Genomic DNA, 12,510 nt, shown 5'->3' with positions numbered 1-12,510 from the left:
AATACTTAACTGCATTGTGATCAGAAGAAATACTTAACTGCATTGTGATCAGAAGAAATACTTAACAGTCTTGAAAAGCAGATACTAAAGTCCTTAATAAAATCTTGGCAAACCAAATTCAACAATACATTGAAATGATCATACACCATAACCAAATATGATTTCAGGGATATGAATGGTTCCAAGGATGCAAATCAACTTAATGTAGCACACCATATAAACAAAGAAAATTCATATCTCAGTATATGCAGAAAAAGCATTTCATCAGAGTCAACATTCATTTCTGATAAAAAATATCATTAAAATGAGACTAGAAGGAAAGTACCTCAATGTAATGATCAAATAGGGAGCTTTCAAATAAGATGAGTAATATACTGAAACTTTCTGAGATGAGAATCAGGACAAGAGGCCTGCTCTCATCACTACTATTAAACATAGTATTGGAAGTCTCAGCCAGAGTAATTAGTTAGAAAAAGAAGTAAGGCATATAAATTGGCAAGGATACCGTAAATATGGTCTTATTTACAAATAAGATGATACACGTGGAAAATCCTGAAGGAAAATCCTGAAGGAAAATCCTGAAGGAAAATCCTGAAGGAAAATCCTGAAGGAAAATCCTGAAGATTACTAAAGGCCACCATTGGAAATAAATTCAGGAAAATTTTAGCTTACAAAAGTAATACTAAACATCTGTGTATATAACAAACTAGAAGATAAAGATAAAGATAACAGTGCCATTAACAATTGTTACTACTAAAACAATGTTCTAAACTTGAAAAAAATTCAGTGAGCCATATGTAGATAAACATTTTATTTCACCCATCAAGAGAAGAGTTCCACAAAAGTTAAGAATTTAGGACTTAGAAGTATAAGGTGGGCTTGGAGGAAGGGGCACATGGAGGGAAGATTGTGTGTAAAACATGGAAGACAAGGGATAATGGACATGTTCTGGAATACTTGAAGTCTTATTCAGAGTCACCATTTTCATGTGGTTTTTCCAATACTCAGAATCACAGTGAGTGTCTTTCATCTCATAAATACTCATTTTTTGGTGTCCTTTTAAGTAACGGCTCTTATTAACCTCTAAAAAAGTAGAGGGTTATAAAAACATAAGATGTTTAATACAGTGCCTGGAATATAGCAAATACATAATAGATTAACTATTATTACATTCTTATCTTTTAGTCATCTTTAGGCAGATACCAAGGTGAATTCATCTCTGGTTGTGATTAAGAGATAAAAACAATGAGAAGTGTTCAGACAAGGCTGTGGAATGAGCATATGGAATTCTAATGAAATCTAAGCCAAGAAGACATAAGATTCAAATTTAAACAACCACTTGCAACATATTGGTGCCTCCATATGTACCTTGCATTTTCTTGGAGATCCAAGAGCTAGAAAAGATTTCTGCCTTAAGGAAATTTAAATACAGATGGTGGAGGGAAGAATTAATGGAGGATGGGATGGTCAAGAAGATGAGGAAGGTGAAGGCTTTGTTCTGAGCTTAAAGGTTTCCCAAGAGGCTCATAAGGGACTGATACTTTAAGGATTAACTTTCAGGGATCTTGAGGTTTGACCATTTTTTCTTACATTGACACAATTGATTCTAATAGAGCAAATATGTAGCAACTGCTGATAAGGTAATGACTTAAAGTTTTTGTCATTGTTGCTGATAAGGTAATGACTTAAAGTTTCTGTCATGGTCATAACAAGCTTGATTTTCATTGTCTTGATGGGTCTCAGGATATACTTGGCTACTCATTAACTTAACATATTGTTTATATTATAGAGCTCTTATATGTCACCATTTCCGAGTACAGGTTGTGGTAGTAACAAAGACAAAAGTCCATGTGTTCATGGGACTTATATGCTTGTAAGAGATTCATTAAAAAAAACTCAAGCAGGCCCTCCCTGGTGGCACAGCGGGTTGAAGCACAGCACTGGGAATCTGAAGCCACTTCCGTATGAGTTCGATTCCCGCCTGCCGCCTGCCCCGAGGAGACCACATGGCGGGCCAGACCTCTCCTGGCCCGCCCGCTGCTCCCCTCAGCAGTGTGCTTCGTCGATCTGCCTGTTCTGCTCCCCACTCTGTCTCTGGTGGGGCCTCTCGCCGCCCCTGAGCCTCTGGCCTGTACCCCAGTTCTGTATGAATAAATGAATAAATCTTAAAAAAAAAAACAAAACTCAAGCAGGTATTCAAAAGTGGTAAGAAAAGATAGGACTGGATAGGAAATGACAAGAAGCAAAATCTTAGAGAAGCTGGTCATGGGAAGTATTTCTGACATGACTCTGGAGTAAGGATCTTAATGGAATGAATGACCTGCATATTTATGGAGGACAGTGCTCCAGACAGAGGGCCATCAGAATTTGACATTTAGAGTGCAATCTGAATTTAAGAGATAAGGCCAGTTGCTGGAGGGGAGTAACGGAAGATAAGATGAAACTTGGAGAGGTAGTCAAGGTTCAGATAAGAAAATGTGTTACAATGATGGTGAAGACTACATCTTGTTTGAAATATCTTCAAACAAGGAAAAATTTTGAACAAGATTGCATTACGCTGTGATGCTTAAGTTTTAGAAGGAAGGTCTACTCTAGGTTCTATACAGGGAGAAAAAAAAAAGGTAAAATTTGAAGCTAGAGTTATATAAGGGTAAAGTGATGGCAGTTTTAGAGTGTGGTAGAAGATGGAATGAGAAGATTACCTGTGGGATACATTTTGAAGTATCAACCCAGTTAAGAAATGGGATCTCCTTGGTGGCCCAGTGCTATCACCTCCATGGCCTGCGTTCGATCCCCAGCCAGGGAGCTGACCCACATGGTGCAGCAGACCTCTGTCTCACCTACTGCTCCCCTCAAAGCATTTCAATAGATATGCCTGTTCTGCTCCCCACTATCTCTGGTGAATACTCTCACTCCACACCTCTGGCTTACATCCCAGTTTTATGCAAAAAAAAAAAAAAATCCTTACAAGTATGGGTGAAGAACTTGAATAGACATTTCTCCAAAGATATAAAAGTGGTTAGTAAGTACAACAGCATATACTTTATCACTAATCAATAGTGAAGAGCAAATCAGAACACAATAAACTACTATTTAATATACTATTGTATATTAGGATGACTATTTAAAAAAATCAGAAAATAACAAGTGTTAAGTTCAGAATGCTGCACGTAGTTGGTGGGAATGCAAAGTGGCATAACCATTGTGGAAAGTGGTATGGCAGCTCCCTTCAAAAACTAAACAGAATTCTATGATCTTTCCCTGATGTTTGGGCATCTTCCAAACATCAGCTTGTGAGCTTCAAGTCAGGATCATCATGTCTACATGGTTTGTCTCCTTTCTCTAGCACAGACTTCAATAACAGTCCCCGTATAAGCCCTTAGCTTAATGAATTCTGCAGACTCCAGTTTTTCCTGTGGAACAAAAGTTGACATTTAATGTAGGACCTGGGTGTCTCTGTGGGATGTGGTGGGGCCAGCTGGAAATCACATCAAGGAGCTATTGGGGTATATCAGAATTAGCACAAGTTCAAGGACATAGGCGTCTCTGAAAAGAACTTCCTGCTCATGAGTGGCAGAATAGCAGATGCTGAGACTAGTTAGACACCCCTTTTTAAATGATTATTACTGAGTAATTATCTTTTTTCAAAATTTAAGGGAAGGCAGAACTAGAGAGTCATCACATAAAAAATAAAAGGAAATAACCCAAGAATCAGAGGGGCTATTGTTTTAGTAAGCTAACAAGCTGAGATTCAAACCTAAACCTTCTAAATTTAGCCCACTGTTCTGTCCATAAAGAAAAGCAATATTAGAAGTCCAAACTAAAAAAGATGAATAGGTAAATTTGACCTAGTCATGAATGAAACTTAATATTTTATTATATATATTTTACATCATTTGTCATTTTGTACATTTTTCATTTTGGTTGTAATTCCTGTGGACTTCCCACCACCACTTCACCCATGTGCCATCATTATAGTCCTATGAGCTCTTCCCCAGTTTTGATCCTATTCCCTTCTCCACCCCTGTAGAATTCTATGACTGAAACTTCTAAGTCACATTCAGAAAAGCACATCAGGCAGCAGCTTGCATGTTCTAAGAAGGTTCTGTTTCTTAGTAGACACTGCAGGGAAGGAAGGTAAAGGTGGAGAGAAGCACGATGGCCACTAAAGCCACACTACCTCAAGGGCAGTGTCTCCCTCACAGAATTGTGGCTGTCTGGAGGAAGCCAGTGCTAGAACCCCAGAAGACTGGAGATGGAAATGAGAAGGTCCCCAGCGACACCCAGAGAAGACAAAAGGCCCACAATGCTGCCTTGTAAGGATCTCCTCAGGGACAGGGCATGCTGTCTCCTTTATCTTCTGGGAAAGGGCAGCTGATTCTGAGTCTACCACCAGCTCTTCTCTTCCTAACTCCCTCTTTACCACTGTTCTCTTACAGATAGAAGTGTAGAACCTGCATCAGTTTTTGCTGAAAAAACTACATTTTTCCTACAGAAAATGGATTGAGCTGCTTGCTGAGGGGTGAGAGCACACTGATCTCTGGGGGAGAGGGAAGACTAGCAGTCGAGAGAACACAGGGCACAAGTGGAGTGAGGGAAAGCAGGGCAGGGAGATACTATGCTGGCTAGAACAGGATGCCTGGAGGACACAGGTCAAGGAATGGCCACATGAGCTGGGGTTGGCAAGAACACTGGCATAGTCAGAATAGTGGGAGCAATCACACTGAAAATGAATCAGTCTCTCATGTGCTCCACACACAGACCACACACCCTTTTCCCAGGCTTTACCTCATGACCTGATTCACTTGTCTGTCATACGCATCCTTGTACACTTCTAATAAGACATATCCTCCTTTAGAAACATTTTCCTTTAGAAACATTTTGTCTTCTAAAGCTTCATGTCCTCGCATCTTGCCATTAGAACAACTTTCCTGCTTCTCAGGCCTGTGCCTCTTTTTGTGTTATGCTGTAAGAACTATCTCAAGAAAACCATAGCTAAGTTACCCAGACCAGATTAGTCACATTTTTCTTGAGTGTTACTTGCTTCCCTTCACATTCACCCTGGTAGCAGCTGCTATTATGGTCCAGAGGCAAAAAGAATTGAGATGGAAGGGACAAGTCATGCATACTTATGTTAAAGGTTTTAGCAAAAAACTACATAGATCTTTCCAGTAGATAGAATCTAAGATGTTGAGTTTAGTTCTCTTCTTAATTCCTCCATGACAATTTGGGGACTCAGTGAATTCTAAGTTTCTCTCAGGATAGTGGAATATCTACCATCTAGGTAACAGCACTGATGGAATGTCCTTTGGGTATGGAGCACATACACTTCTGAGGGAAATAAAAATCAGGCTTCCTTTTGCCATTTGAAGACACGTTGACAGTGGAGGCAGGAAATAAACATAGGACATTGACAAAACACTCATGTCAAGCAGGTTTATGGAGTTGGGGTAGTAGGTATCTGGATAAATAGATTTTGAGTGGAACTAGGTATATATTAGTTGAAGCTAGAATAAAGGAAGATTGAAGTCTGAGGCATTCTATTTAAGTCTGAGGTATGTCAAAGCACAAAGGGGTCCTAGGACATAAGGAAGAGGAGACTTGTTTGGAATTGGGAAAGCACATTTCAGATAGCAGTGACAGTAAGTATAAGATGATAATCATTCAAGAATGTTCAGCAAATCCTTGGGTGTAGTGTTAGCAAATATAAAGAACTCCATCATCAGAACTTCCATATGGCCCATTCTGATGTTAAATCCTAGAGATAGTATACTGGTACCTTAGAGCTAGAGGAGGTGCTTCTAATAAGGGGGACTTTATTCAGATCTAGAAACAAAAATTGATGGAAGAGTTCCTAGAATTTTGATTTGTGGAGGTTCTTAAAATTGAGAATCCTAGTCAAGTTTCAGTTTGGATCAGCTGGTACTATGAGGCAGGAAAGTTTCTGCAAGGGACATTTACTTCTTATTCTGTTTGGATCAGCTGGTACTATGAGGCAGGAAAGTTTCTGCAAGGAGGAAGTCATTCATATATTCACTAGAAGTACTTGTTGAGCACCAACCATGACCAGCTGAGTCTGAATATAGAAATCACAGTCCTTGCATGTGTATCTATTCAGCAAGCTGTTGAATTTTTTTTGATACTGTAGCAGCACATATCATGTTCTCATTTTGGTTTGTTTTGTTGCTGAGTCCTCATTGAAAACACTGAATATCTCCCTGAGATGGTTGAGAAACTTCACCAAGGAGGTGGTGGGAGGTTGGCCAGGAATTGAAGGGGACAGATGAAATATTCAAGAAGTGACAGATTACCCAATGTGGTTGAAACTTGGAAGAATATGTAGAAGAACAGTAAGAGGTGAGACCAATAATTTAGGCAATAATTTGTAAGCATGTTTTAAGTATCTCTTAATTTTTCAGGCAGCAAATGAGATGTCATAAGTGGCTTAATTAGTAAGGGAATAACATGGTTATGGTGGATGGACTGGTACAAGGAAAACTAGACAATCTTTCTAGTGATACAGGCCAAGAGGTATTGGGAATTTGGGAAGACAAAGGTACAGAAAGAGCAGGGGGAGAAACAAACCAGGGGCAGGATCAAGGGCCTCATTATGGACTGAGTGAACTAGCACAAGGCTACATGGTTGGAACGTAACAAAGGGAGGTGAAAAGGGTAGAGACTAAAAAAACGAGTGGGACAGACCGTGCAGGTATTTGTCAACTTGGGTTAGATGTGCAGATTCTTCAGGACAATGGCAGTTTCATGAGGGTCTTGGGTAAGGCCTGACCCAATATTGGCCTCTTGAAAATTTCTTTGGCTGTGGTCCAGATAAAGGATCATGTAAGGCCCAAGAATCAGTCCATAGCAGTGATTAGTCTTTTGTCACCAGCTGGATGAAAGATGGGGATTTAAAAGTGGCAGGTGATAAGGAGAATAAGGAATGAAAGATTTTCCAGATTGAAAGATTTGCCAGTGAACTGGATATGAAGGAAGAAGGAAGGAATTACATCAGGTTATCCCTGGGATGGTTGGCAGCAAGATACTGGGATGGACAAGCCATGGAGAGTTTATGGGGAGGTAAGATTTCTCTTATGGCTATGTTTTGTGGAGGTGACTGACATATTTAAGTGAGGATGTCTAATAGGATATGTAGTTTTAAATTCAGAGTAGAAGTCATATTTGACCATCACCTGAAGATAGAATACAAAAAGTAATTTCAAGAGGTGTCAAAAAGAGCACAGAGAATATGAAAAAGGGATAAAAGAGTGAGGCAAAAAGTGATGACATGATCAATTTAAGGGGTAGTGAAGATGAAGTGAGGTTGGAGAGGATAGGAAGTTAAGTAAGGAGGTAGAGATTGAATACAGTCAAGTTTTTATACAACTTGTGCTATGGATTAGAGTCAAATGGTACTAGAAGCAGGAAGGTATGAAGACAAGGAATACAGGGTCATATTGGTATTAAGAAACATTTTAAGAAGGGGATAGATTTGTGTGTGGGAGAAGATAATGATAAATATCATTTGTAGAATGCTTCGGTTTAGTCTATCCTCATGTATAGTTTCATCTTTTCACGTTGAAATTTAGTTAGGGTAATGAAAGATACGGCTATTGCCTTTTATAGATCAAGATGTTAAAACTTAAAAAATTATCAGTGATTAATGTCAGCACAAGTCTAAATGCTAAAAACATTCCCCTCATGTACAGAGTTAGAGGCTTATTTTTTTTTACTTGAACATGCCGAGTTTGAACTGTCTGAAGCAGTAAAATGCTCCATACAGTGTGTAGTGATTCAAGGCACTGGATTTGAAGACTGGAAGTGAGTTCTCAAAGTTCAAGTTTAATATATGCTCCTTCCAACCATGTGATTGTCAGTAAGTCTTTAGTTTGCTTAGTTCTAAAAAGTTCTAATACTTTTATGATCTAGATTTTTTGCTGATGTTTTAGAAAATTTTGTATTAAAATATTCTCTAAGTTTGTGATATAATTTACAGTGCAGTGAATTAACATTAACATAATTTTGATATATGTAATTATTGCAAAATGGTTACAACAAATCTAGTTAACCATCATCCCCCAGTTAATGTTCTTAGCTTGGTATTTTTTCTAGTGATATTTTCACATGTGTAGTATAGTACTGCTAACTAGTCACCATATTGTATATTACACCCTACAATCTATCTTATCACTGGAGTATGAACCTTTTTGATCACATTCATTCATTTTCCCTGCTTCCACCTTTGGCACAGCCCATCTGTCCTTTCAGTGAATTCAGTTTTTATAGATTCTACATCTAAGATATGGTATTTCTCTGCTTGACTTATTTCATTTAACATATTCAAGGTCCATCTATACTGTTGCACATGACAGAATTTCCTTTATCATGGCTGAATAATCTCGACTAATCCTCAGCAGAAACTGTAGTAGAATTGAGAAGGGTGAAAACTTGAGGAAATAATTGTTTAAACATGTTCAAAAGGAATGATTAAAGGTAGATGGGAAATGGAGATTGAAACTAGATTAACAAAGACCCTAAAAAGGAAACGTGTGAAGTTTAGGTATCAATTTTACAAAATTTGAGTGGAGCATCCTTTTGAATGTCAAATACTAGAATGGGAAGTGGGTGAAGGCAGAAAGTAAAGTATTTGCACTTTAGAGATGGATGTTAAAGTGAAGGAGAACAGTAACAGGGTTTTTCATGACAGCTGGAGATAGGGCTTTAGTTGGTGAGATTTTTATCAATCGACACATAGTCGTGCTTGTCACTTATGGGCAGGGAGACTCCTTTCATACATACGATTCAGCTTAAGTTGGGAAGCAGGAGGAAGACAGTGAATGTTTTGGGGGTAATGTTTCAAAGAGGTAATCTCTATCCTTTATATATCTGTCTTTGTCACACAAAAACCACAGAAAACTTTCATTCACCTGAATCCTTTATGAAGGCCACCTTGCAATTCTGCTCTGTTGGTATTTAATGTCCTAATCACCCACTGATTTTATAATCACCTTGAGGGCAAAGATGATATATATCATATAATGTTCCATAGTGTGAATTAGCATTAATTTTAATTTTCATTAAGGTATAGAAATGTGATCAAGGTCTAATCCACCCACATGAATAATCAGTTTGAAAAGTAAACACTAAGTTCTGCTGATCCTGGATACTTTCTAGAAGGCCTGGAGGAAACAGACTACAGAAAGTGAGTATCCTGTGGCCATGTCACCTTTGAATATAACCTCAACTCATCCATCAGCCTTTTTGTTAATGGGGATCCCAGGTCTGGAACATCTCCATGTTTGGATATCTATTCCCTTCTGCTCAGCCTATACACTGGCCCTGCTGGGAAACTTCATCCTCCTCTTCATCATTCAGTCTGATGTAGCCCTCCACGAGCCTATGTACATATTTCTGGCCATGTTAGCAACAATTGATCTGGTCCTTTCCTCTTCAACCTTGCCCAAAATGCTTGCCATATTCTGGTTCAAGGATCGGGAGATCAATTTCTATGCCTGCCTGGTCCAGATGTTTTTTCTCCATTCTTTCTCTATTATGGAGTCAGCAGTGCTGCTGGCCATGGCCTTTGACCGCTATGTGGCCATTTGCAAGCCACTACACTACATCACTATCCTGACTGGGCCGCTTATCACCAAGATTGGCTTGGCGGCTGTGACTCGCGCTGCAGCTCTTATGACTCCACTTCCCTTTCTGCTCAGACGCTTCCACTATTGCAGAGGCCGTGTGATTGCCCATTGCTACTGTGAACACATGGCTGTAGTAAGACTGGCCTGTGGGGACACTCGCTTCAACAATATCTATGGTATTGCTGTGGCTATGTTTATAGTGATTTTGGACCTGCTTTTTGTTGTGCTATCTTATATTTTCATCCTTCAAGCAGTTCTACAGCTTGCTTCACAGGAGGCCCGCTATAAGGCTTTTGGGACATGTGTATCTCACATAGGTGCCATCTTAGCCTTCTACACACCTGTCGTCATTTCTTCAGTCATGCACCGTGTCGCTCGCCAGGCTGCTCCACATGTCCACATTCTCCTTGCTAATTTCTATCTGCTCTTTCCACCCATGGTAAATCCTATGATCTATGGTGTCAAGACCAAGCAGATTCGTGAGCGAGTAATAGGACGATTTCTGAGAAAGGATGAGTAAATGGAAAATGAGGGATGGGCGAGATTGAGACAGATTGCATGATGGGATATGGAATTGGAAGTGATATAAAGTAGGTTGTTGCCAGCACTTCCATGTTTAGTAAACTTTCTTTCCTGGTAAAATGAGACAAACACTAAATGTTATCCTAAAACTCAAGCAAGAAATAATCAGTACAGTCAGGACTCAAGGGTCTGAATATTTTGGACCCAAAAGACAATCTTCTGACTGCTGTCTTCTCAAAGACCTTACTCTCCATTTGGAAACATTATTAAAGACAAAGATACTTTTGAGTTCACTTACTAAGAGAAGACTATGGGAACTGGAGTTTATAGCACAAGACAAGATGTCAGGATTTGATGAACACTCTTCTCAGGAATTGGACCAAGATTTCACCTTAAGTAGAAGTGCCTCTTTAGACTGACCGTGGGTATCGAGTTTCCGACTAAAACACTACCAATTTGAGATAGCTAAGAATCTTCCATTGCTACAGGTTTCAGATATGACAACTGGTTAAAAATTATTTCTTCCGCTGAGTCAGCATATACATCTTTGAAGTCTTTTGATCTTGACATAGACATGTCTGCTTGTGTTTCCTTAGGTGTCATTACAGCTCTTAATATGCACACAGCTGTATCTTATGTTTTGACCAAGAATACAAATTCTTCATATTTACTTTCTAATCCAATCACAATGTTATCGAGTACCAAGACTATTTTAGCAGATCTGATGCAAATCAGAAAGTTAACTTTTAAACGATTGAGCAGGAATCTAATCTTGAATTTCATTTTGTAAGTTAGACAATAGGTGGGACTACCAAGGTGCAAGAAAAATAAAGGAATTATGAGGTCTGTCTGCTTTCTGACTAAGCTACATAATGTCAGGTATATATATGTTTGAGTTTATTGTCATTTGTTTCAAATTAAAATATGAGTTGAAGATCATTGTCTAGTTACTTCCACTTTCAATAATTAGGTTGACATGTGTCTTGATCATTATTATAAACCAAAGAATGCAATCTTTCCATTTGCGACAACTTGTATGAAATGGAGTGCTATAAAAATACTGTATGATTTTACTTATATGGAATAGAGAGAAACTAAACTTAACTTAAACAAGCCCTAGAAATCTGAGGGTCAGAGCTACCAGAAGAGAGGGCAGACTAGAGTGTAAAGGAATATGGGTGTACAATGCACTCTGATGGGGCCTTGTGTATGGTAGGTATAGTATAACAACTATCTGAGATGTGTGAACCTCTAGATCATATACAGTGTTGTAAAATATTACCTAAGGGGAAGGAAAACTTGATAGTACTTTTATTATATAGTCAGGAAAAAATATTCTTTCTAGACTTCCATTCTCAGAATTACATAGAGATTTAGTAACTCCCCCATACCTAGTATCAAGGAGATATGGGTCTGCAATGCAGTTTTCAATTACTGTATCCTTTTCTTTATTGTATGGATATACCACAATATAATCAAACATCTTAAAAATGTCAAAATGTTAGATTTTAAAATATCTTGTGTAAAGTTATTGTTCACTCAGAAAGGGTCTTAAAGATTAGGGGCACATAGCAAAGGTATGCCTGAAGCTAAGGAAGAAATATCTGTACCAGTGGTTTTTCCATGTGTATCTAGAAGCCTTAAAACAAATTTTAAGATAGGAGTGACTGAAAATAGACCCATTCAACTATAATCCTTCCCCTCCCTATATAGTATTTTGAATCATGAGTCAACCTTGAATTATAAATGACAGTGAGACTAATCTACTTTAAGGCACTTGCCCTGAACTACAGCAGCCAGTGGGACCAGATCTCTGGAAAAAAAGGAAAAAAAAAATCAACTTAGTTGACTGATCCTTTTTACTTAGTTCATTTTCACAGAAATGAATCAACAGAGGAGGCCATACTACAGTGATAACATCTTTGTAGACAAGAGTAGAACTAGTGAGTTTTCATGAAGTTAAATAACATCCCTCAGTCTAGTTGTCTCTTACAAAATGAAACTATCCTCTCACAAGGTTTGAACTTTAATGAGTTAACCTATGTACTCAAGTTAGTATCTGACAATAAATTGATGCTTAAAAATGATTGTCATTGATATTGAATCTTCTATTTTCTAAATGAGACATCACTTCTCCCTTCTTATTCTGGCTTGGTAATATACCACAGGAAATACCTCAGTAACACAGACTCTACTCAGACTTGCTTTGCAATTATTCCTAAAGTCAATGTTCTGTCTGTTGGACTTTGACCTTCTATTTAATCTCAACTATTAAGGGTTTAGTCTCATAGTAAGATTTCTTATTCTTTTCTACACCACGTTGGACTTTGACCTTCTATTTAATCTC

At 38.4% G+C, this 12,510-nt stretch overlaps 1 protein-coding gene across 1 annotated transcript; it reads left to right on the top strand.

The window, feature by feature from the left end:
* The first annotated feature begins 9,216 nt into the window (after positions 1 to 9,216).
* On the top strand, positions 9,217 to 10,161 carry LOC101630368 (olfactory receptor 52K1). Its single transcript, XM_004683680.1, has one exon. It carries the CDS (start codon positions 9,217 to 9,219, stop codon positions 10,159 to 10,161), a length of 945 nt encoding a protein of 314 aa, XP_004683737.1.
* The last annotated feature ends 2,349 nt before the right edge of the window (positions 10,162 to 12,510 follow it).

The sequence above is a fragment of the Condylura cristata genome, unplaced genomic scaffold (genome assembly GCF_000260355.1).
Source record: "Condylura cristata isolate star-nosed mole 26May11 unplaced genomic scaffold, ConCri1.0 scaffold00015, whole genome shotgun sequence".
Classification (NCBI taxonomy): Eukaryota; Metazoa; Chordata; class Mammalia; order Eulipotyphla; family Talpidae; genus Condylura; species Condylura cristata.
The sequence above is the reverse complement of the archived record's forward strand: the minus strand, read 5'-3'. Positions and strand labels throughout refer to the sequence as shown.